General features: G+C 37.2%; 2 protein-coding genes across 3 annotated transcripts in view; one reads left to right on the top strand and one right to left on the bottom strand.

The window, feature by feature from the left end:
- LOC121323230 (tudor domain-containing protein 7B-like) overlaps nucleotides 1-13,712 on the top strand; it is a 51,457-nt gene extending 37,745 nt beyond the window's left edge. For both annotated transcript variants that reach the window (XM_041264165.1, XM_041264156.1), the window contains 6 exons: nucleotides 1,393-1,476; nucleotides 2,421-2,555; nucleotides 3,027-3,137; nucleotides 7,307-7,743; nucleotides 8,642-8,802; nucleotides 12,580-13,712. In XM_041264165.1, the coding sequence (XP_041120099.1) occupies nucleotides 1,393-1,476; nucleotides 2,421-2,555; nucleotides 3,027-3,137; nucleotides 7,307-7,743; nucleotides 8,642-8,802; nucleotides 12,580-12,800 (1,149 nt within the window). In that variant the 3' untranslated portion in view covers nucleotides 12,801-13,712. The remainder of the gene's footprint in view (nucleotides 1-1,392; nucleotides 1,477-2,420; nucleotides 2,556-3,026; nucleotides 3,138-7,306; nucleotides 7,744-8,641; nucleotides 8,803-12,579) is intronic.
- A 5,785-nt stretch (nucleotides 13,713-19,497) lies between these two features.
- Nucleotides 19,498-26,691, bottom strand: LOC121323222 (thiosulfate sulfurtransferase/rhodanese-like domain-containing protein 2). The gene is made up of 10 exons (XM_041264144.1): nucleotides 26,650-26,691; nucleotides 25,786-26,001; nucleotides 24,115-24,431; nucleotides 23,780-23,888; nucleotides 22,934-23,056; nucleotides 22,638-22,743; nucleotides 22,417-22,535; nucleotides 21,277-21,435; nucleotides 20,916-21,054; nucleotides 19,498-20,281 (listed from the first exon to the last, which is right to left on the bottom strand). Exons 2-10 carry the CDS (start codon nucleotides 25,987-25,989, stop codon nucleotides 20,046-20,048), a joined length of 1,512 nt encoding a protein of 503 aa, XP_041120078.1. The 5' UTR covers nucleotides 25,990-26,001; nucleotides 26,650-26,691; the 3' UTR covers nucleotides 19,498-20,045.
- Nucleotides 26,692-26,704: the final 13 nt, after the last annotated feature.

Below are 26,704 nucleotides of genomic sequence, written 5' to 3'. Positions count from 1 at the left end.
TTTCTACTTTGAAGCGTAAAGTTTATTCTCTGTCAAAAGAAAACCCAGTTTTTGAGCTACTTTCTGTGAGAGTTTAAAATATGCAGATCAAACTTCAGGAATGGATCCAGCCAGATCCCAAGGTGGGTATAACTGTCCACTGTCTCGAGAGGCTCTCCAGTCAATGAAAGAAGGGTTAAGTCTCATTTCAAACTTAAATTTAGGTCCAAAAAAACAAACTTTGTTTTAAGGCTCCAAATGATGAGCTCCAGCCCCCTTTTGACGTATCCAAACCTTTGTAATAATGCACATACAGTTGGTGTCACATTCTTCAACTCAACTTTTACCTGGCATTGTTTTCTGTTGCGTGTGTCACTTGGTGCGCGCTGTATCCGGGTTGAGCCGCATTTCCCTGCCGCTTTGCTGTTTTGTGACCGAAATGTTTTTGCCAAATCTCTGTGGCTAACATCAACATGAAATATCTCCTACTAATATTTTCCTCTGTGCATTCCTTGTACAAAATGAAGGAATTGATGGCTGCCAGGTCCAGTGCATTGTAAAATACAGAAACTGGACACTGGTGATTGCTTTTACCAGGAAGTTTTGCGCAGATGGTGGAAACTCTTCTAGCTTTGTTTAATGTTCCAACCAGGCTGTTTTTTTGTTTTGTTTTGTTTTTGTTTGTTTGTTTTGCAAATTACTGTGAAATAACAAAAATTGTCATTGGTAACAGTCATCCCTTTTTCCTAAGTAGTTACAGTGCAGTCAGCCTAAGTACCACATTGTCACCCAGTCTCTAACCAGCTGGGTGAGTTTTATCTTTGCACAGGTAGGGGTAGGGTCTGCCAGCCAAAACTTGATCCTGTTTTCCTGAAAAGACACAGCTGACATATATAAAAGCAAAGGAAGAATTATAAACATAAACATTTAAAATACACAAGTAACTAATAAAAGAACATAACACAAGACACCCCAGAATAGCCCCAAAACAGCCTGTGTCCTTTCCCAATGTTCTTTCATGATTGTCGCACATGCTATCTCTTGCACCGGCAGGGAAGATGAATCCTTAGCCATCCTTAATTGGATGCACAGACAGCTGTGGCTGAATTTTTATTGGTAGTTCTAAGGCAGTTATTTGTACTAGAATGCATTGTAGTCGCCGAATCTCTCAGCAGCAGAAAAAAAAAAAAAAAACCTTCCTACAAAAATTTCAATGTTTAATTACAGACCTGACTAACTGCGGTGTGGTTGATTTGTCCGATTTTATATATCATGTACCGGTACATCACCCAACACTAATGCCAGTTAACCTGAATTTGTTCACTTTAATAGCTTAATATCATGTTCTGTATGTAAGACATTTTGTATTTTTAAATGGATACGTAACATCTAAAGAAATATCATCTTTGACAGGTTACCTCTGAATTTTTGGTCTCCCAGCCATTTTGTGGCAAATGTTGCGTGGCTCGCTATAAAGGAAAATGGTCTCGGGTGGAGGTGAGTTGATACATTGTTTTGTTTATGCCCTCTGTAAATGATGAATTCAGTTAGGTTGTGTTGACCACTTTAGATTTCAACAGGACCATCCATAATTTTAGAGAAGTAGTCCTAAAAAGAAACGTAGTTATATAATTAAGAAGCAGCAAAACATTGCGCAGCTATCTGTTTCTAAATTGCGATGCTATCGAGTACTGGTTCATTGATATTCCGGTCTGTATTGGATGCATTTACTTTCTGTGCAAGTACTGGTGTATCTATTTCTTCTGGAACTACAGCCTTCACACTGCACAAGAGACACTATAGACAAAAAGGGAAGCAGTGCTGGAGTTTTATATCAAGACAGTAATGTAACATACACCCATAATAGAATGATGTACTATTAAAAAAAAAAAAAACTCATTGTTTTTAATTAAGTATTGACTAAATAGTCTTTTAAAATGTTATTTTATTGTTAGTTTGCTTGAATTAGTTACCTGTACATTCCATGAATGTCTAATAAGCGTCATTCTGCAGTGTGAAAGTACTGACAAGTAGAGAACAGGTGGTGTGCTTAACATTGCGTTGTATTCAGATTAGCCACATGTTTCCAAGTGCTTTTTACTGCACCACAGAACAACATGTGCTGTTAAGCAACTGTTTAATCTCACTTGTGTGGTGTTTTATTTTCTGCTTTTAAAGTAAATGTTAAATACTGTTTAATCTCTAATTGGGTACTAGTTGGTGTGTTTTTTTTTTTTTTTTTTTTTTTTTAAATTGGTGGTGCTCTTATTGTACTGAAAAAATGTAAACTAGGTAGTTTTTATTGCTAAAATAGAAGTCAGCACTGTATGGCAACATGTAAGACATACAGTGGCTAAAAATCATAACTGCACAGCTAAAATATTTTTGGGGGATTGTCTGAGTGTTTTTAAATCAAATTCTCTGATTTGTTCATTTTTAAGATTACAAACCTGCATGGCAGTCGAGTGGTGGACATCCTGTTCATTGATATTGGTGTGCCAGCATCTGTGGAGGTGGTAGAACTTCGGGAGATCCCACCTCCATACCTTCAGGAGCTGCTGTCCATTCCACCACAGGTACCGTCACTTACAGTGTTGTTAGTCTAAGTGTGTGTGTGTGTGTGTGGTAATTGTGAACTGAAGAGGAAGCTAATATAGGAAACTATGGCCCCCGAAGGGAAGAAATATAGTTGCCAACGGGACTGTAATGCCTGATGCCACATTTTAACCAATCACATGCCAGATGCCAGTCTCGTCAAGTAGCTTCTTGAAGGATCCCAGGGTGTTAGCTTCAACAAACGTGTCTAAAAACGTGTCTTCTATTTTCTGTTATGAATGCCCCTTTATCTAATCTCCATTTCTGACCCCTGAACATACATACAGGGTGATTAGAAAGTAAGTTTACCACATTAACGCATATATATATATATATATAATATACACACACACACACACACATTTTTATTTATTTTCTTTTTATATAACCGTAATCGCTGTAATGCCTCCAATATGTGACTGAAGGTTTTTTTTTTCTTCCCCTACCCTCAGTCAATAAAGTGCTGCCTGGCAGATCTCCCAGTCAGTTTTGGTTCATGGACCCCGGATGCAGTGCTCTGGTTGAGAGATGCGGTGTTGAACTGCAGTGATTGCAGCATGAAGGTAAATTAATAGTTTGTAGATGCAAAAATGGAAAGGCACTTGGAATCTTTAGGGTGGGGCTTGATTTGCTGCGGAAGCAGAGAAAACCAACAGGGATCCGCAGGAGTATGTATGAATGGCTCAACTTCCAGACAATTGTTACCTAATTATGCTTGCCAGGAGTTCTCAAACTTTTTTTTGCTGGGTCCCCCTTTGGAAACGTTTCAGGCTGTTATGACCCCCACCCACCCTGCATCCAGTAGTGCGATATCATATGAATTTACTGTATATAATATATATGAAAGCCTGCAGTCAATGGCACCGCAGCCTGAGGAGGGAGGGGGAATATTTCAGGAATATAGTGTGTGTGTGAGATATATATATATAATCACACACACACACACACACACACACACACACATACAGTGCCATGAAAAAGTATTTGCCCTCCGTCTGATTTTCTGCATTTTGCTCATTGAATTTGGTCAGATCTTTTTGTGGGTTGTAGTAGTATATAGAGGGAGTCTGAGAGAAAAATGACACCATGACCATGACAAGTTTGGTGGTGCTTTCATTTGTTTGGTATGCAAGGTAATCAAACATGCAATCTTCAGTTGTGAAAGTTAGCTTCTGTTTTTTATTTTTCAGTGCTTTGTTTTTTAGATATTGTTGAGTTATATAAATAATGTTTTTTTGTTTTTTTTTTATATTAGTGCTTTCACTTTGTATATACTTTGTAAAATCTATTGTTTTTGGTTACTTCCCAAAATGCTTGGCAGTTTTTTTTTGGGGGGGGGGTGGGGGGGGATGTTCTGCCACAATAGTAGTATCTTGACAGTACTTGCACACTTAGTTGTACCTTCTTTCCTATGCTGCCATCCACAACAAAATCCTTGTGTTCACGGGCATTCTTTTGGGGTTTTTGTGTGTCTAGGCGTTTGTTTTACATTTTACAACAATTCGCAATACTGTTTTAAATCCTCACTATCTAACTGTAATATTTCTTTAAATCCTGCGAACAAGCCTTCTACTGTAATTGTAATCTCGTTTTAAATCTCACAAGTGGAGTCTCCAATAGAAATGTAGGAATTTGCTGCGACTCAGTTGTTAGGGTGGGTTTAAAGTATTCAGGACGAATTATTGGTAGATACGAGTCAGGAAGGCGGGACATTGCCCGACTGCTGAAAGGTAGTTTGTTTTTGTTTTTTGTAGTGTTGGTTTATTTATTTATTTATTTATTTATTTTTTATAAATGGGAAAGAGGTGAAGTCAACGTGAATTGAGTAACCATTTCCAGTGTTTTTCTGGTGTTAATTGGCTATACACCTATACACTGGTGTATTTTTTTAAATTTTTTTTTTATCAGTTAAAATAAAAAATTAGAAGCCCTAATCCTGGTTGTTATATACTACAGTTCATGTTTTGTTTTTACTGCCCACCGTATCGTATGACCTATTGAGTACTGTAGTAATTAATCTCTGCATACAAGAAGTTACTTACAGTTTTTCCTGAGATTAAGCATTCATCATGGTAATCTGATTTTAAGTTTGATGTTTATGTAGCTATAATGATAATTAGACAGTTGTTGTACACAAGAAAAACAACTATGCATCAATAGAAGCATAACAGTACAGCAGTTTTATATTTAAAAATAACTTTCGGTTCATCACCAGGGTTTTTTCCGCCTCAAAAAGGGGCTTGGGTGGTGACTAAGCGCGGTCAGTCCGGCTTCGTTGTCGTGGTCAGTTTAACACCCGTGCCCCTTCCTAACATTCAGATTTGGCTTATATAGGTCCAGGGATGCCAGGTTTTGGCCTGGGGTAACATTATAAAACCTTTGGTAGGGCCCAGTTGAGAAATTTTGGCCTTTTTTAAATCCCATTTTCTGCAATTTTGCATGGGCTAATGACTAGGTGAACTGAAAAAGAATAATTGACTGGGAAATAAAGATCAGATTTTTTAGATCTACCTCTGACAAAGATGTCGTGTTATTATGATAAATCATAAGACATGGAGGGCTTTACTTTTTTTAGTTTTTTAACTACTGGCCCCTCGGGCCACTGAGCAAGTGTTTTTACTGGCCCGGATGCAATTTTGTCTGGCCCAATATATTTATATATTTTTTCATGATGGTTTTTATGTATATATATTTAGTATGTTTCTAACTGTGTATGGTAACCAAAGAGAGCCCATGTCTTAAAAGAAAGTGGCTAAACGAAGCCTTTCAATATATGTTACTTCAGTCACTTAACATATATATAGCAAGTGTTCCTTGTTCTGAATTTACAGGTTATTGAATAAACAAAGTAACTTGACTTTGATTAATCTGATGTCAGTACTTGATGGCTAGTTGTAATTAGTAATGTTAAACTATTGTAATGTTGGAATTTTCTATTTTGGCCAGGTTACAGTATTTACACTAAGATTATGTAATATTATTTGTTATTATTAAACAGATGTAGAATATTTAGGTTGCTCTATGATAGGTGTTTTATTCTGAATTCACTACAGTAAAAATTATTTTGCGCAATATTATACTACTGTTGCTTTAATTGGAAGAGCTACGCGCTGTGACGTTGCTGCTCATTGTGTTGTGTATTTTAATTCAGTAGACAAAAGGAAAAAAACTCGTGCCTAAGGAAATAGGGAAGAAATAGTAAAGAGGGAAGAAATCTCATCTTGGACATTGTTTGAACACTTTGTGAACCCGGATAAACTTTACCGGCTTACACCGTTATGCTGTCTGCTTAGTGCACACACATTTGCCTTTTTACTCTTGGTAGCGTAAGGGAGCAGAGTTCGGGTAATCAAATAGTTAGCTAAGTGGTATCTCAAAGGTGACAACCCTAACCTGAGGTGATGGTACGAGCATAGCTTGCAGACATTCTTTGCTATCTAAAAGTTGCGTTTCCTCTTTGTTGGTCACTCTGACTGCTGTGTAGATATTTTATTTTGTTGATACAACAGATTTAACCATCAAATCATCCAAGCTGTCATGTCCTTTACTTTCCCAATGGAAGATCAATTTGTCCATCTAACATTAGTTTTCGCCACGGCCGTTAACTTTTGTAATTACCTTGCCGCTTCGCCGTCATCTTCTACCACTCGTGCTCTCTTTGCCGGTCTGAAGAACTAAGTCATTTTTCCCATCTTGTCCATTGAGACTACAGTTTCTTTCTCCTTCGAATTCACAGCCTACTCTCCTCCGAATCCACTCAACCGCCTCACTCTACTGTCGCTACTGCTGACTGCAGATTTAACGGAATGACGCGCAACACCTGTCAGGAGGGGATGACCGCACCGCATGAAAATGCACTACTCGTTTCGCCCTTCTAAAAGTAGGCTTGCATTGAGACGATTTAAATGCAGTTTTCAAAGGTTTAACAAATTCATATATTTAAGTTTAGGGGCAAATTAAAAAAAAAATGTTTTGCAGATTGAGCAAGCCTTTCTACTTTTTTTTTTTTTTTTTTCTGGACTCTTCTGAAATGGCGCTATTACACTTGGTAGAAACCATGTGCTTGAAAGGTTGGTTGGTTTGTTTGGTTTTTTTTCCCCCACAGATGCGACAGTCACAAAATCTTGTTATTGTTTGGGTCTAATGCAGGCGTCTGTAGTTGCTGTAGCTAAAAGGGCATCGTGGTCGTGAATAGATATAAATTTTGAAGGGCATTATGGCAATTGCCGCATGGCCGGCTGTAATTTCGAGCCCAGATACTGAGTTTGTCAAAATGATCATTGGCCACTTTCATCCATGAATCAATGTTGTTTACAAAGGCTGTTCTGTGCTATTTTTTTCTCCTGCATATAAGCATTGATTCTTTCATGATTTCATCAAGAAAATAATGAAAATAGGTTTAATCTGAAAAGGTTATCTTAAGTTCCTGTGATTGGTTCATAGTGGTAAACTGGCAGACACTAGGTATATTTTATGATTGCATCAATATTTGTACTGTTAACTTGATAGTTGAAACAGGGCAATTTATGTTGAATATAACTTCACATTGTGCTAATCAGAGTAAATAAAAGGTAAATTGGTTGGTCACTTTCTTTAAAAATAAATTTAAGTGGATGTGTGTGATACATTCAGGGATATTGGGACACTGGTACATGCAGTGGCACTGGACTAGGTTGAACCGCGCTTTGAGTGAAATTGAATCATTAAGTTTCATTTTTTCATTCCTCTCCAGATAGTCAAATTGGATGAAGCCAAGGGACAGGTGCACATTTACCTGTTTACATCCAAGAATTTCTATGACCACAAATGCAGCATAAATTTCCAGATTGCTGATGGAAAGCACCAGAAAGATGTCTTCTTGAGCAGTAGCTCTGCGAGTCCGAAGAAAGAAAGAAGCCCAATCTCGCAGCCCAAGACAGCAATGCCTGAAGCTGGCGATTGCCAAATTGGCCAGCTTCCCCCGCTACTGGCTTTGCCACAGCCCGGTCAGAACATGGATATTTACGTTTCCGTTGCTTGTCATCCTGGATATTTTGTCCTGCAGCCCTGGCAGGATCTGTATAAACTGGAAGTTCTGATGGGTGAAATGATCCTGTATTACAATACAATGGAAGGAAAGCCCATTCACATTGAAAAGAATCAAATATATGCTGCTAAAGTGGAAAACAAGTAGGTTTTCTGAAATTCAAAAATGCTAAATAGTACAGAATTGTATACTTATGTTTTTGGTTAAGCATCTAGAAAATGTATTCAGTTGTGCATCAAGGGCCATTTAAATGTGTGTGGTGGTGGTTGTTGTTTTCTTAAATCAATAGTCCTAACTTGGAAATATTACATTTTATTGGGAATCTGCAGTTCCATTACTGTCCAGCAGAGGGTAATGTGTAAAAATTATGGCGCACAAACCCATCGTCATGGACTGCTCGAGGGTATTTTTCTGTGTATAGTAAGTATAAAATCCTTTTAAGGAAAAAAAAAACCCTCGTTACACTGTACGCTCTACTCTGGCTTTTGAGTGTTAAGACAAGCAAAAATGGGGTATGTGACCGGGTTAACCAGTTGAGGCCAGAAAAAACAAGGGTGTTACAACTAAAGAAAACAAAATTGTATCTTGCATTTGAAGTATATAGGTTTCTGATGGATGTTAAAATACACTTTTGAGTCTAGAGATTAATAGAAGACATTGCATTTGTTTAAAATGTTTGTTACTACAATGCTGACATTTATTTGTATACTTTGAAATATGACCTAGTAGGTAATATAACTAGTATAATGTTTGTTTTTGCTTAGAAATGTATTGACTTGCCTTTTAAGTGCACTGTTACCACAGGGCTCGGTCACAAGGGGTGTTTTTCTATTTGATTTTCTTGGGTCATGTCAAAATCCAGAACAGTTGGACATCTATCTCTGACACGAGCGCACAACAGCAGCCTATGTGTTTGGTTGAGTTGTCGCCAGCACTGATGGTCATTTTTAAACATTGCTGTTAAACCACGGTACATACAGAAAGTTAAGTTAATATGCCTTACAGATGCAATGCTGAATTTGCTTTGCCTGTATTTTTCAGCTGGCATCGTGTACTTGTGAAAGGAAAACTAATTAATGGTCTGGTATCTGTATATGAGCTGGACTATGGCAGACATGAACTGGTGAACTCTACAAAGGTACAGCCCCTGATTGAAGAGTTCAGGCAGTTGCCTTTCCAGGGAGTCGCAGCTCAACTTGCTGGTAAGTGATAGCACATTCATTTTGGGTTTCCTGAGCTTGCTCCCCCTAATTGCTTAAATTAGATGTTATTACATTGTGCGTAGGTAGTCACTTTAAATATTGAGAGAATCTTGTGCAGTTTACGCAAAATCTAGATGTGCAAACTGTGAAATAGCATCGCCTTATAAAGTGCCATACACAGAATGTATTAACTTATTAATTGCACAACAATGAAGATTGTACAACTGCCCTTAATCATAATCAAAGGTGGGGGGGGGGCAAGCAGAGGGTACATGTGGTGATAGTGTACAGCTAAAATGTAGTAAACACTCGGACAAAGAAAAGGAATACTGATCATTTTTTAAAATTCAATGTGGGTTCAAACAAAACAATCAGATAGTCCAAAAAGTCACCTCCGTAGAAGAATAATTCCCAGTTTGAACTTAATCCAAATGTGCTGTACTTTTTAATCCTACCTTCAATACCAGTGAAAGAGCCATACTAAACAAAGTTAATAATAGTCTTTAATATAGCGCCTTCACAATAAAAATTGTTGCAAAGGGCTTCACTTGAATAAAAACCATTGACAAATATTAATGAAAGTAATAAAAACAAAAGGAAAAACACTTGGAATGAAACAAGGCAGAGAATAAATGGAACATAATTTTAGCATAAAAACGCTACATTATGAAAGTAGAAATTGTGGGACAGCAAGCAACCTGGCATTCTGTGATCTGTAGGGGTGTCTAGGAATATACGGTATTAAACGATCATTTAAATATGATGGTGCAAGGCCATTTAATGCCTTAAGTTAAAAGCAACACCTTCAACAACTCTGTCCTGAATCAGACCGGAAGCCAGTGCAGAGATTTTAGCACAGGAGTAATGTGATCTCATCCTGGTTAAAATTCTAGCTGCAGCATTTTGTATAAGTTGCAGTCGAGATAACGTGGTTATAAACACCAGAGAATTGGGCATTACAATAATCAATTCTAGAAGATACAAAAGCATGCATTAATCTCTCCGCAAACAATTTGGCGATTATTTCTTGTAAGATTAAAATAATACATTGCAGAAAAACTAGGTCTAACTCCCACAGGGGATATAATTAATTCTACCTAGAATTACAAATAAATGTTGCACGTGTTCATGCAAATGCCTTTGCTGCAGACCAATCCGGGTAATTTACCATGACCAAGACAGTTGATTTAGACTTTGTCTAATGTTCCCTAACAATTGTCGGTGAGAGGAAACAAGTCCGGAGGAAAAAATGACGAATCCAGAATTCTGATTTCCCAATGTAGGTATATGTGCAGAAGAACCATGTTTAGTTGCAAAGCTAGAAACAAGGTTCCAAGTCTTACTTGTAAACAGCTAAATAGTACAGAGTAGACATGTTTTACTTAGTTGCTTCTACTCAAGCAAACACTGTCTGTCTTGTGCTAATACAGTTGGATAAAGATTTCCAGTTGTAATATATACAGTGCCTTGCAAAAGTATTCAGACTCCTGACCAATTCTCCCATATTACTGAATTACAAATGGTACATTGAAATTTCGTTCTGTTTGTTATTTTATTTTAAAACACTTAAACTCAAAATCAATTATTGTAAGGTGACATTGGTTTTATGTTGGGAAATATTTAAGAAAAATAAAAAACTGAAATATCTTGCTTGCATAAGTATTCAACCCCCACACATTAATATTTGGTAGAGCCACCTTTCGCTGCAATAACAGCTTTAAGTCTTTTGGGGTAAGTATGTACCAGCTTTGCACACCGTGTCAGAGTGATTTTGGCCCATTCTTCTTGGCAGATTTGCTCCAGGTTGTTCAGGTTGGTTGGACGACGCTTGTAGACCGCAGTTTTCAAATAGTGCCACAGATTGTCAATGGGATTGATATCAGGACTTTGACTGGGCCACTGTAGGACATTCACCTTTTTGTTCTTGAGCCACTCCAATGTTGCTTTGGCCTTGTGCTTGGGATCATTGTCCTGCTGAAAGGTGAATTTCCTCCCAAGCTTCAGTTTTTTAGTGGACTGAAGCAAGATTCCCAGTCCCTGCTGATGAGAAGCATCCCCACAGCATGATGCTGCCACCACCATACTTCACTGTAGGGATGGTGTGTCTTGAGGCATGGGCAGTGTTAGGTTTGCGCCACACATTGCGCTTTGAGTTTTGGCCAAAAAGCTCTATCTTGGTCTCATCTGACCACAAAACCTTTTCCCACATTGCAGCTGGGTCACTCTCATGCTTTCTGGCAAACTCCAGACGTGCTTTCAGATGGTACTTTTTGAGTAACAGCTTCTTTCTTCCCACCCTCCCATACAGGCCAGTGTTATGCAGAGCTCTTGATATGGTGCACCATTACTCCACTCCCAGCCACTGAACTCTGTAGCTTCTTCAAAGTGATTGTTGGCCTCTCTCTGGCTTCTCTCACAATTCTCCTTCTTGTTTGAGTGCTGACTTTTGAGGGACGGCCTTTTCTTGGCAGTGCCTGGGTGGTGTGATGCAGCTTCCACTTCCTGATTATTGATCCAACTGTGCTCACTGGGATATCCAAACACTTGGATATTATTTTGTACCCTTTCCCTAATCTATGCATTTGTATTACTTTATCTCTAACTTCTGTAGAATGCTCTTTGGTCTTCATTTTCTCTCAGTTTCACAGCCTTACCGATGATCCTTCAACAGTGGGGTTTTTATCCAGAAAATGTGACAGCAACTTTAATGGTTCACAGGTGGAGGCCAATGGTAAGGTAATTGTGTCCTCATTAGGGCAATTTCTTTCATTGGTGCAAACTGGGAGCTTCCACAGCACAGGGGTTGAATACTTATGCAAGTAAGATATTTCAGTTTTTTATTTTTCTTAAAAATATTTACCAACATAAAACCAATGTCACCTTACAATAATTGATTCTGAGTTTCTGTGTTTAAAAATAAAATATCATAAAGAACGAAATTTCAATGTATCATTTGTAATTCAGTAATATGAGAGAATTGGTGAGGGGTCTGAATACTTTTGCAAGCAACTGTGTGTGTGTGTATGTGTATGTGTGTATATATATAATATATATATATATAAAATGTGTGTGTATGTATATATATATAAAAGCTCCAAGAGCCAGCTGCCCAACGTTTCAATATGTTGCACATAGCTTTCAAGGGAGCATGTGTTTGAATCAAAACATTGGAGGTATTTATAGCTTTTTGACAGCATGCTTGTTATTGTTTATGTTCAAATCCATGATTTATTCTTACATGATGTAATGGTGTTCTATATATTGTGACATCATTTTTACTTATCTTTAAATCTATATTCATTCTAATAAACATTATTTTATATAGACTTATATTTGGCCTCCATATAATTTTTATAATTATATGGAGTATATATATAATTTTATATATATAATTTTAAAATATATAAAATCAATTATTTTATTTAATCTCCTATTTTATCTCCTCCTGGTAATTTGAAATATTTAATGTTTTAATCAAATAGACTACAGATATTTTAAGCTATTGTTTGTGGAATCAACACTGGATGTTATAGCAGGCATTCATCTTCCTTTACTTTACTTAATAATATAGCCCCCCCCCCCCCCAATGATTTAGTTGTGCATACTCTACAGATGGATGGTTATACTGCTTCAGTGCACTTCAGTTTTTATACATTCCTAAGAACAAATGAATCATTCCATTTGTGTGGAATTAAAGTAACGATCCACGTCTGGCATACTGTAAAATGCTATTCTGTTGTGTTTACTGATGATTCAGTTTTGCTTTTCTTTTTAAAGGAGTGAAGCAGAAGCAGTGGTCCGAAGAGGCCTCAATAGTGTTCCGTAACCATGTGGAGAAGAAACCACTTGTGGCACAACTGGATACTGTACATGAAAGCGCACACCCCTGGGAGAGGAAAGTGGTGGTGTATTTGGTGGACACTTCACATGAAGAAGCTGACATTTGGATTCATGACATAATGTATGAGTTTATTGAGGAACTTTCCAAAGCCGCATAATGCTGTGCAACAGTTAGTGCTGGTATGATATGAACTGGAGTATCTGAAAACCTTTTAAGATTTGTTAAATTTATCCAGCACATGTGTTAAAGAAATACATTTGTTTAGCCCAGAAATATACATTGTTTTGGAGCACTGCTGTTGAAATGTTTAAAAATAGATACAAAAATAAAATAACTAAATATAATAAGTTCAAAGACAGCAGATGCTGGAGATTGGTAAGTCACGTTATAAATGTGGGAATTTAAATGGTTTAGTTATTTGTATGGAGGTGTGTAATTATCAATCCATTGCATACAAACAGTCCAATTTAGACACTAGTTTACTAGCTGACTTGTATAAAGGGTTTAATTGATTTTGTCGCAAGCAATACAAATGTTTACAAGGTTCAGTATATTTAAAAAAAAAAAAAAAGTTTGAAAAGCACTGTTTTTTGTTTTGTTTACACAGTATTGTTTACTTCAGTTGGATGCACTGTTAAATGCACTAATTATAAATATATAGTTGTATTTAGAAATAAAGTTCATTAAGCCGTATGTTGCATATTTCTTTTTAAAAAAATTAATTTAAAAAAACAGCATATTTCCCCTTAGGAATCCCTATGACAGTTTGGTTCTATAAATTTGTAACATGTCTGTTCCCTTTCAAGTCCGAAATGTAACCATTACTGAATGGGTATTTACCTCCTAAAGACCTGAATCCTTAAACAATACACCAAAGCTGCTCTGAGCCTGTGACGCAGTCATGACCCCGCCCCCTAGGGATCAAAAGTACTGCAGTCACAGATCTCTGTGCCATTTTTCCTTTCAAGACTGACCTGATTGGATGGCCTGTTCAGATAGTACATTGTTCCTTCTAGGTAGAGCCTGTGAATTTTATTTTTATTTTTTTTTTTTTTTTTTTTTTTCACATTTCATTTTATTACAGATACATGTTAATAAAACAACTGAAAATAGATTATCAAAAATCATATAGTGTACATTTTAACTACAGTACATATTTATTAAACATCTGATTTTTTGGGGGGGTGCTGTGTTAATAATAAAAAAAATTGATTTATTTGATTTTTTATTAAATAAATAAATGCATTTTTTTTTGTTGTACCTCTACAGTACCTCCAAACTGGGAATTTAAGGATGTTGGAAGTGGTGGTTTGTGAATAGTTACATACCAAACTAAATTACTCAATATTTAATGAATACATAAATAAAGCAAATTATTTATCATTGTGGCATCCTCTAAATGTGAACTATAATATGTGAACTACAAGAATTTAGCGATGGAGTACGCCAGAGAAAAATACCCCTCGCTCATCCCAGCCATTCTTTTACTTTTCTTTCTTTGATTTCCTCTTTCTGTGTAAACCCAAACACATGCAGTTTTTTATATTTTTACACTATACACTTTTTATAGTGTGTTCAATTGTTAGTTCCTGATTGCACCACTAAAGTAAACCTGGTTTCAGCAGGTGTTAACAGTGCACAATTTTCTATTTGAGACCCCTTTGCACTGCCGTCAGAATCGCTTTGGCAAATATGTTAATGATAGGCAGGTGCTCTAACTGGGAAAGACCATGTCTTCAGAATACCATTTCAGTGCAGTGTTTGTTTGTTTTTGTTTTTTTTATGTCTTCGCTCCATTTGAGCCACAGAATCGAGGACAAGTGCCATTCGCGCTTGCACTCGCATTTGTGCTGTGATCAGGATACAGCCCTAAGAGTTTGTTTATAGACAGTAAGAGTTTTAAGATCAGTGTTAATAAAATGTTTTTAAAACATGCTTTTCATGTCTTTTCCTTGAGAAACTATATAAAATGGGTAGTAAATGAAAAATTATTTAAATCAATGATTGTTTTTTTTAAATCATGTGATTCAAATCCTTGATTTATCACTGATACTGCCAGTGTGCATTGGAGCAGGGTGTAATGCCAAAGTGGTGGGGGTGGGGGGGGTTGCAATAAATACCTAGTTTATAAGACGTAAGAGAAGTGTTATGGTAGAATAAGTATGATACATAAAATATTATGCTCCATTAGCAGTTTCTTTAGTTTACCACATTTGATAGGGCTTTTTTCCTCTGCTGGAAATACATTTTAGCTGTTGTGCTTGATGCATCTAAGCAAAATAAAGTTCAGATACAAAAAAGGTCTTCAGATGATGGCCTTGTGGTTCGATTATATATAAAGAAATAAGCATTGCTCTGTGACTAAATTTTCTCACAACTGGCTGTTGAAGACTGTTGAATACTGCTTGAAAGTGAGAATAAACTTCAAACCCTGTTTTGCAAAAAGGTATAAAAAAGATTGACCTGACAGATCTAGCCTACAGTACGGTACATGACATCTTTTTTTATGGAAGCAACTAGAACTGAAAAGAAGCTCCTGAACTCAAAGGTCATAAAACTTGTGAAAAAAAAAAAACTTAAAAATATATGTATATATATGTATGTGTGAATACAGTGCCTACAGAAAGTCTACACCACCTTCAACTTTTTTCACATTTTGTTGTGTCAAATGTCTGTTTCATGTATTTTTAAATGAGGATTTTTTTTCCCACTTATCTACACACCATACTCCACACTGTTAAGGGGTAAAAGTTTTTATTGAGAAAAAAATGATATATTAAAAGTACAAAACTGAAAGATCATAATTGGATAAGTCTCCACCCCCCTGAGTTAATACTTGGTGGAAGCACCTTTGGCAGCAATTATAGCTGTGAGTCTGTGGGAAAGGTCTTTACCAACTTGCACATGTAGATTTGGCAATATTTTACCATGCTTTACAAAACTGTTCAAGCTCTGTCAAGTTCCTTGGGGAGCGTTGATGGGCAGTAATCTTCAAGTCATGCCACAGATTTTCGATTGGATTTAGGTCGGGGCTCTGACGGGGCCACTCGAGGACATTTACCTTTTTCTTCCTTAGCCACTCCAATGTAGCTTTGGCTGTGTGCTTTGGGTCGTTGTCATGCTGAAAGGTGAACTTCCATCCCAGTTTCAGCTTACTTGCAGAGGGCAACAGGTTTTCCTCAAGGACCTCTCTACTTTGCTCCATTCATTTTCCCTTCTATCCTGACAAGAGTCACAGTCCCTGATGATGAGAAACAACCCCATAACATGATGCTGCCATCACCATGCTTCCTTCACAGTAGGGATGGTGTTCTTTGGGTGATGCGCTGTGTTGGGTTTGCGCCAAACATAAGGCTTTGCATTTAGGCCAAAAAGTTCAATTTTAGTTTCATCAGACCACAAAGCTTTTTGCCACATGGCTACAGAATCTCCTGAGTGTTTTTTGCATACTTCAAACAGGATTCAAGGTGGACTTGCTTGAGTAATGGCTTCCTTCTTGACACCCTACCATACAGGCCAGATTTGTGGAGTGCTTGGGATATTTGTTGTCACATGCACACTTTGACCATTGGCCTCTTGGTAGCCTCTCTGATCAGTATTCTTCTTGCTCGGTCATCCAGTTTGGAGGGACAGCCTGATCTAGGCAGGGTCTTGGAGGTGCCATATACCTTCCACTTCTTAATAATCTATTTGACCGTGCTCCAAGTGATATTTAAGACCCTTGATATTTTTTTATACCCATCTCCTGATCTGTTCCTTTCAACAACTTTGTCCCGGTGTTCTTTTGAAAGCACCTTGGTGCTCTGGTTGAGTCTTTTTTTAAATGCACTACCCAGCAGAGGGAACCTACAGGAACTGCTGAATTTATCCTGAAATCATGTTAATCACTACATTTTAACACAAGTGGAGGCCACTTAACTTGGTGTGTGATTTTGAAGGTGATTGGTAACACCTGAGCTAATTTAGGATTGCTATTACAAGGGGGGTGGACACTTACTCAACCAATCTATTTCTTTTTTTTTTTTTTTATTAATTTTCTACAAATTTCTAGAATATTTTTTTCACTTCAAAGTTGTGGGGTAGGATGTGTAGATAAATGTATATTTTAATGCATTGTAATTCCAGGCTATAAGGTATAGGAATATATCATTTCAATATGTTTTTGGAGAGGTTAGCTGCATATAGTAAAAGAGGTTAATGTGAAACAAAAAAGAGGCTATATTTGTAGCTTGACTTGTCACCTGTACTGTACTGTGAATGATCAATTTCAGCTCCGTGTTATATATGGGTTTATTCAGCCAGGTTTAATTTCTCACAAGACTATATGCTTACTCCAGAAGTATGCTGGGATCTCTGGAACCTGTCTCTCCTGACTGTCCTCTTACCTATCTGGATGCATGCAGTCTGTTTTCTATGATGGGAGCAGTGCTGACGCAAACCTGGTCACTTGTGGTGTCTCTGGTCAATTCTTGGGCCTCTTCTCATCAACATCTACATGCTTCCCTTGGGTCACCTCATCCACAAACATAGCCTCATGTTTCACTCCTATGCAGATGACACCCAGCATAATCGTAAATCTCGAAAAACTACTCACTTCTAAATCTTTTGTAGTCATTTTTGTATTACTTTAGTATAAATACATGCTAATTTGGATTCATATGTTGTTTTTTTCTGACTTTATGTGAACGAAAAGACACACATTTGCCCGTTTTCCCATTGGAAATAGTGATATTTTGAAATATCACTGTCCTGGTCACAAAAGCAAAGTTTGTGGGGAATAATAGCCATTTTCTATACTTTTGAGGCATAAGCAATTAGGAAATAACACTTACTACTTACTTGAGATGCCATTTATCTACAAAGCATTCAGAATGAGAAAAGAAAACTGTAAACAAAAAGAAACAAGACTTTTGCCATCAGCAGCTTTCACAATGCACAAAACTAGTAGCAAAGATTCAAGCCCAGGAATCTCATTAAGTTACGTACATTATATAAATACTTTACTTTCTACATGTACTTATACATATATATACACATACAAATTAGTTTCAAAATGCTGTTATGAAAAAATGCATGGCAAATTCCAAATCCAAACACAAGGTCTGTCGTTAGTAGAAGCTCTCCAATTCAACACGTCTCTTTATAGAATTAAAAATTGACAATCAGGTAAGAACAGGGCTGTTGATTTTTATGTTGAGACAATGTTTGCATTTCAGTGTCAGCCTTACACACATCTCAGCACAAAGGAAAAAAAGACTATATATGTGATTTTAATATTGGAAATTCTAACAATAAATTGCTCAAAAAACATTATTTTATAAACCTGGGATTTGGAATTAGTGGTATTAATGTGGTAGTTCTCGTGTGGTAATTTAAACTAATAATGTAATGTGTGTATGTTATACTTTGACTTTTGTAGAGCCAGCAGCTTTTAAAAAGGTGGAAATGGAGATTGCAAGCACGCTGGAGAAAAACACCAAACTGCTGAAATTCTGCTACCATTTTACCCAGCAAGGGCCTCGGCTTCGTGGATCCAATGCCATGATGAACAATAATGACCTTGGTAAAGCGCATTACTGCTAGTGTGATCTCATTTAACTGTGTTATCTGATAGGGTAGTCGCAGCATTTTCCTGATTTACACTTGCTTAGACAGGGATGGAAATATGACTTATGACTTATTACATAGCAGTTTCACCTATTCCAGGTTTTACTACAAGCTTGATTAGCCACAGTGTAACACGCTCAGACGTGTTCTATTAAACTCATAGTAAAACCTGGTACGAATCAAACTGCTATGCAATAGGAGTCTTATTTCTATCCCTGTAATATTTTTAATGGGACCACAGCATGCATGTTGAAATTGTGGTACATATCAGAAATAAATAAATGTATAGAATGCAAAGACACAGCTGCAGATGATTGATGACTTGAATGTTCTGCAAATGTAAAGGGCTAATAGCAGGTGCTCTGTTTGCTGATGCTTCTGTATCCATCACTGCACCGATTACTGATGATTCACAAGAAGGAATGATGACTCAGGGTTATTCTGGAAAACAGACCTGGCAGCAGATTGGAGGCAACAATCAATGACGAATGGTGTCCCTTCTGAACTTATGAACAACTTGCCGAATCAGTATGATTCTGTGCCAGCCTGGCTGCCCAATGTGGTTTTATACCCTATTGGCAGGCTGCTGTATCTACTTTTGTTGTCCAATTTCTGATCTGTGACATAGGAATATTCTAGAAGTTTAAACTTGGGGTACTGTTTTTATTTTCCTGAACTGGGCTTAATCATAATAAACAATGATATTAGGTCTAAGTAATATTAGCTGCGCAATGAAAGAATATAGAGATGTCATTGAAATGTAATTGAAAATCTATGAATGCAGTCAAGCACATAGACTATTTCAAAGTTTTCTCCAGGGAACATGACATCAGCTATATACAACCACAATACTAGTTCTGTCACTTTTTAGGTCCTATCTATCTTTATTATTATAGCACCCAAACAATGATCAGCTGTGGGTCACAGTTTGTGGAAGTTGTAGACTGTTGCAGACTTTACAGCTAAGAATAATTCACTGTTTAAAGACACTAAATCTTAAAGTTCGGGGGGGGGGAGGTTTAATATCGAGACCTGAAGCTGGATGTACAGTAATCCATCACTAGGAAAACAAGAGAAATTGAAGTACTTATTTTTCAGGAAGAATACTCTCATATCATCTACACATAAATACAGTGGCACAGAATCCGTTAATGTGAGGTGCAACATTTACATATATGGGATTAAAAAAGAAATCTATAAAAGAAAATCAATAAAGATTTATTAACTTGAGTTTTTACATTTAAAAAAATCAAAACAGTGTTTAAAAAAAGTCAAATTAAAACACTATTGTTTCTGTCAGTTACTATAGGTTATAAAGATTTTATCACAGACATTTAGCCAACAATAATGCAATGTCACAGTTGTGATCATTAATTAAAAAAAGGTTCAATATTGACTGATAACAAACCCTTTGCTAAAGAACAGCAGTTACGTATTATGCATTTCTCTCTGTTTGAACTATTATGGATTTTCTTGTTGTTACTGCATCTTGTAAAGCGCTTTGTTATGGAATCCACTATGAAAGGGGCTATATAAAATAAAGATTGATTGATTGATTTAATAATTTTGTTTCATGATGGCATCAGCATTTAATCACACTGTATCAAGGATTGGTCTAGTTTAAAAAAGTCCAAACAAGCCTGCGTTGAACACGTATTAGACAAACTGGGGATGAAAATGCGGCACCATGACCTATGATCCCAAGCACCACCAGAAAGCGGGGTGTAGAGCTAGTCTTGGGTTTCACAATAATCTCCAGAGGGCTCCACAATGAACAATGTCCAGGGCAGGTGTATCAGAGGGTGTCGATGGGCACGCGCAGCCTCGTGTCGGTGCACTCGCACTCCTCCTTTTCCACAACACAGGCTGGCACACTGTTATCAGTCAACCTTTGTCCTTTCTCCTGGCAGAAGGTACAGCAGGCAGTGTGCCCCTTCTCTCGACACTGTGAACAAGACAGGACCAGCTGGCAACAGTTCTGAGTTGTACACAGTCTGTATTGGTCCCACGGTGTGCAACAGTACCTGCATTCTGAACAAAAGAAATTACAAAAATAAATTTAAATGTTTAACCTGTACTGCTGTTGAGCAAAGTTAATCATTGTTGCAGTGTTTTCTTTTTTGGTTGCTGTGACCCAGGGCTTATTTTGCCGCTTTTATGCTGCTGATTTTTTTAAATCTGATATTTTTTTAATATATTTTTTACTGATTTTGTATGAACATTAATAATGTTTACTTATTGATTTGATCCAACTAACTTCCTGATACTGGACTGCTGGCAGCTGGTTCACAGCCCCTTAAAAGGTACTTGTCAAACAGTGGAGCATCATTGGTTGAGTGATATCAAATCTGCAGCAAAAAATGAAATGGACAGATCGTGTCAACTGAGCATTATTGGGTAGGAGCACATAAATGAAGGCTATTTTTTTGGTGCTAAAATAAGTCATGTGGCCACATAGAATACATAATCAGAGCTGTGAGTATTATCTGCCGCCCTACGGTACATCCAGACAGAGAGAGAGCCAGGCGCAAAAAAAAATTTCTTATTAAGCAGTCTGCAGATATCCTATGTAAAAATGTTACACATTCACAGGGAATAATTAAGGGCAGTGAAGTAGTTACATTGGTTTTCACCACACTTTTAAAAGAAGTCAGGAATGACTTACCTGAGATGACATCGTTGTTAGAAGCAATGGTGTATCGTTCGTCAAAGACAAACAGTTTTCCCCGATAGAACCCGTCTGGGAACTGCTCCAGGTATTTGTGAATTCCTCCTTTCAGCTGATACACTTCCTTACAGATTTTCTGATTTCAAAAGCACACAGAAAAAGGAGAAAAATGTGTCTGTAGGTAGGTTTACAATTGTTTGGCAATAATCCCTCATCCCTCTAAAAATATAAATCGGAGGTAGCAGTACACCAAAAATTTGCTTACAGTGACCTACATGCAACGGGATAAATTCTCATAACAAATGACCATACAAAGTCAAATTCAGATACACGGTTCCCAAGATATAGCCTTCAATACCTTTGATACAAGGTATGCCGAACCTCTCTCGCAGCGAATACCTCCAGTGCAGTACATCAAGACCTTCTTCTCCTTAAAAAGCTCTAGATTTGTGTCCACATAATCTGGAAAGTAGCTGAACTTGCGAATGTCTGGAGCCAGGCAGTTTTTAAACTGACCCTAAAGAAACACAGGTGAGAAATGACACAGAACAGCTTCTTTTTGTGTTTATTGTTTTTTTAAATAAACTTTTTTTTATCCACATATTCTGAAAGACTAATTTTAAATTGTTAGTGTTCTGTTCCACACATAATTAAGCATTCATACACCTACTATTTAAATATCTCATAACCCATTTAAGCTGGCAATGTCAAATTTTCAGTGTTGTGAAAACTCAGCATGCAAAATCTAATGGCAACCTTCACTATCACCTGTGAGCTAACATGTCTGCTGTATTGGGGTCATGTGACTTTCTGATCTATTCAAATTAATCTATTCCCTGCTGCATTCCTTTAAACTCTGGCTATATCCATGATAAAGATCACATTCTTTGACATAGGGTCTATATACAGTTGGCACACTGCTGTATTGTATGATTCTTTCAGTAAAGTTCCATTACAGAGGGAGTCTGGTGAACATTTAAGCAGTAACAATAACACAAATATAAAAACCGAATCTTTAACAATAAAGGGAAAAGAGAAGTTGTACAGTAACGTCTAGCTTTTAATAGGAGATCAAGTGTTAGCTACAGTACAAACACTTGGTTAATACTTCTTTAACACAGGCTATATAATAATAGTAGCAGGCAGCAGCACTTCTCAGAGCTGTGAACATGCACACTGAAGCAATCTCTTTAGTGAACAGCAGGAGTCTTCTAACACTATAAATCAGGGGTCTCCAATCCTGGTCCTGGAGGGCCGCTGTCCTGGTTTTTGTTTCAGCTGTACACTAAATTACTTAACTGGACCAATTAAGTGCTTATTAGAAGCTTAATTGTTCCAATTAATTAATTTAGTGTACAGCTTGAACAAAAACCAGGAGGGACACCAGCCCTCCAGGACCAGGATTTCAGACCCCTGCTATAAATGAATGAATGGAAAACACTCTTCGAACATGCACTTAAGAAAAAATAAAATGTAAGCCCAAAGATAGCATACTCACTATTTTGCTCTCATAGAAATTCCTGCAGTCCAGCAGGATAGTGTCTTTGAGGGCCAGACTGTCCTCAGATAAAAACTTTTCAACTTCTTTGTGAAAATCAGCTGGCTCCAAGTGGATTGCTGGAGGACAAATATAATTTTGTAACAAACAAAAAAATCCTGCCACAGCTCTACATACTTTAAGATACTTCTACATGAAAACCCAAAACCCAATCCACCAACCTGCCAGCTTGTAGGAGAGCTTGTCTGGGTCCATTCCCATAGGAACTATCTCTTTATAGACTCCAACCCGCAGCTCTGGAAAGCAGTAGGACCCTCCATCGCTGCGCTGTAAAACAGGAGTGGAGTGTGTGCACAGCAGAAAACTGATACAGCAAACATAACCCCCCCATAAGGATTTTAATAATGAATTACAAAAAAAACACAACAAAAAAAACAATTACACAATTATAATTACTCACACATGGTTTTATATCCTTTTTAGTTAGGTATCATCCCACAATATAGATCATTCTTACCTTAAAGTCCTCTTTGCACATGGCTTTAAACGACGGATGAGAAAGCATTGCCTCAATATAGAGCCCAGTCGCTGTTTTGCTGCCCCCTACTGTTCCATTTATCCCTTCATTGGCGATTCGCACCTGTGGAAAAGCACAGATTTACACTCAGGAACTGGTATTAAACATAAAATAGTGTTGGTTTTTGGCAAATTTGTTTTCACTTAACAGTGATTGATTGCGTCCATATGTAACTTACGACAAAGGCAATAAGGCCCCACCTAACCTCATCTACTTGCTTATGTGCTGCAGGGAACACGAGTATAAGGCTCAGATGGGGTCCTATTACCTTGTAGCACTGCTGCAGGAAAAGTGGCTTCTAAAAAAACAGCAGCAGCAAAACAAGAATATTCTCATTCTTTGTATCATTATTGACTGCTTATTTAATCTAAAGAATTTGAACTTTTTGTTTTACACTCTGCAGAACTACATAGATTATTGGATGCCCCATATAAAGCATTCCGCTATAAATCAGGTTTGCACTTTAAATCTGTTTAGAACACTAACATTTGGGAATATGGGATAGATTCTGAAACATGTTAACTCCAAATACATATTTGTGCAACATTTTTTCTGGTAACTTTATTTGGAACATTTTCCTGACTTAAAGAAATGCGCCAATAATGATTTGAAGTAAACAGCTTTTAGAATTTAGCCCAATCTCTTCTCCAATATTTTCATTGGTCTGAATGTCAATGGCAACAGTTAAAGTTAATTTTGTTGAAATATACTAGTTTCACCTCAGTGAGGGGTTTTTCTCCACAAGTGGGTAACACTTGATTGGTGCAACAGAACAGCAACACATACCTTGCCAGTGAGCTGCAGCAGCTGACACAGAGCCCTCTGCCAGGCACAGACTGAGTGAGTGTCCTCTATCTCACAGTAGCAGTAATACAGCAGCACTTCACCGGGTTCTCTGGTGAGGGAAGGGACCATGTCAAAGACGTGTAAGTGGTGCTGCAAGACTGCCTTTTAAGCTGCTCTTGAGATTGGCAATATAAGACATGACAAAATCACTGATACCACAATGCAGCATAACCAGTAAGCTCTGAATGGGTGTAAAGGTCAGGACTGACATAATGAATTATAGCCTATTTATTACAGGTATTAGAAGTTGAAACAAACCCTGTTAAAGCTCTTACTTGTCTAACTGATCGAAGTTGATGTGGCTGGTGTCTGGCAGCAAGTGTGAACTGTCAGTCTCTTGGCCTGTTGTCCCTCCAGCTCCGTTCTGCCCTCCAGGTCTGCCTGTTGAAGCCTGCTGTTTTTTCTCCTTGTCTCTGCTCTCCAGAAACCTAAGAATGGCTTCAGTATGAGGCAGGATTTCCTTCTCGTGAGCCCTGGCGACATGCTTGTGTATATCAACAGGCTCCTGAAACATCTGGCCACAGCACTCCCAATGTGTGCTCTTCTTGTTCATTGGAATGACTTCCTTTGAGCTGACGAAGGTGGCAAAAGCCTGCAGAGAGATGCAAACAGAACTAAGTACTTCCCATTATTTATTTAATTATTTAGCAGTGTCAAAATACTAGTAATCTATGATCTCAATACTAATCAGGGTTATGTTGTAGTACTATACATTTAAACCATGTTAAGCAAAGGGGCTAAGCAAAGCCAATAAATGGATTATCAGGAGTTTACATTGTTATATATTCAAGCTGGGTCATTTCGATCTAATAATACGAGATAATAAACAGGTTTGTACATAATTCGATCATGTCTTTTTTCCTAAAATATGGAATCAGAAATCAGATATTCTCTGCATAAATTACATCAGGATACATGCCTATAAATACAGAGCTCAAGACACCCTTACAGGGTTGTTACATTCATATATTATCTAGGAGAACTTAAAATGTATTAACAAATTTGAAATGTATTTATTATTTCAACTACGTAAAATAAATACGGGCTGCCTCTAATGTAAGTGTAGCTAACAAAACAATTCCACAAATCTTAGCCATTTTGCACCTACAATCATTAGCTACGTATGTCTCAAATGTGCAGTTTTAAAAGAAACACATGTTACAGCACGCATGTATTTTCATCTTAAAGCATGATAACTCGTGCTACTGTAGGTTACACAAAACTCTCAGTTTCTATGCCTTATCTGTTTGGAAGCCATGCTTTATGACTTACTTGTACTGCCTGGGTCATTTCACCTCAGCAGTGTCTTCTGGATAAAAGCATGTTAGTGGCTGAAAGTATGTCAGTCAAGAGGGGAAGCAACCAATTGGTTATTGATAGGAAAGAATCCAGTGAAGGGGTTGGGACAGCTTCATTCTCCAGATGAAATTACCAAGGAAGTGCAAGGCAGGCAGAAAGCATGGCTTCCAAACAGAGTTTTCTCTTTAACCTAGTGTAGCACAGATATCATGCTTTGAAATGATAATGTGTTTGCTAAAGCGTGTGTTTCTTTCAAAACTGCACATTTGAGAGCTATAAAATTAATAGATGGGATGCTGTATACTGCAAGCACAGCTTACAGTGCTTACTTTCTTTGTCAAGGCATAATTTAAGTATCCATTTGGATAGCACTTTGCTATTATGTACTTCTATGTGGCTCTTAATTGTAAGTGACCTTTCCAAAAGATACATGGCAACAGCTAAGACTATTATACAAGTGTCAAATTACCCCGTCCTTGCCACATACTCCTCAGATGTGTTATTTACTATGGTCACCTGTTAAACTTTTGTCTTAAACCTTCCTATAGAAACAAAATGAAAGTAAAGACTTTTTTTTGTCAGGACTTTTTTTCTAGTGCAACCATTCTACAGTTTCTTTTCACGCTAAGCTGAAAAAGAAAACATACCTTTTTTCTTGCAAAGGCAAACTTCTTCCGCAAGCTGGGTTCAAACTCTGCCTTTAGGAGCTTCGAACCGTTATGCAATTCTGAATTCTCAATGTTTAATTCTGGGAACACTAAGTTAACAGACTCGCTGGCTTCACCGGCAGCAGCTTCAGGCATTTGTTTTTCACAAAGGCCCGGGTTGCTTGTTTTTTCTGTTTGCTGCATGCCTGTTTGATCCTAAATCAGGAAGAAAGAAGAAAATATTTATTTGTGTTTAATTTAATATTTAATTAAAATGACTGCTATGAATATAGTGTTTAGACTAATGTGTGATAATATCAACCCCCTATGCACAATTCTGAATTTGAAGCATACAGTTCATTATAGATGTAATCTTGTAATGTCCTTGTTAACAGCTACAGTGAATTGGCTTTTCTGTGACTGGAATTAACACTGGTAAACTAAGCAGAAACAGTATTTTCATACAGTAACTGGCACAATTAACATTTATGTTTAGGAACATGATGTCATTCTTGCTCTCTAGTATATGCGTGGCCACATAGGCTCAGAGTTAAACAAAACAAATGAATATAGTAGGTTCAGGTGAAAGTACAATACATTATATGATTTGGTATTTTTAATCCAAAGAAGAGCTGCACTATGTTGATAGTAACGATCATTTGGTAAAAAAATACTGTTTAAATTAACTTCGGAGCAATTAACATACAAGTTTGAGAGGACCACTGTGCATTACAATTAAAGTACAGCTATCGTACATATTAGAACATAAACACAGTAACTGTATTTTAACGTTTAATGCATCTAGAGTTCTATCTATTATTTTACAATTTAAAAAAAAAAAAAAGTTAAACCCATGAACCTCACTCTGTTTAGCAACAGCTCCGGGGGAACATTAGTATGTGACAAACTCTCTGTGACC

This window comes from Polyodon spathula, chromosome 1, assembly GCF_017654505.1.
Source record: "Polyodon spathula isolate WHYD16114869_AA chromosome 1, ASM1765450v1, whole genome shotgun sequence".
Lineage (NCBI taxonomy): Eukaryota > Metazoa > Chordata > Actinopteri > Acipenseriformes > Polyodontidae > Polyodon > Polyodon spathula.
Note: the sequence above shows the minus strand (reverse complement) of the source record. Positions and strands in the feature narration are given on the sequence as shown.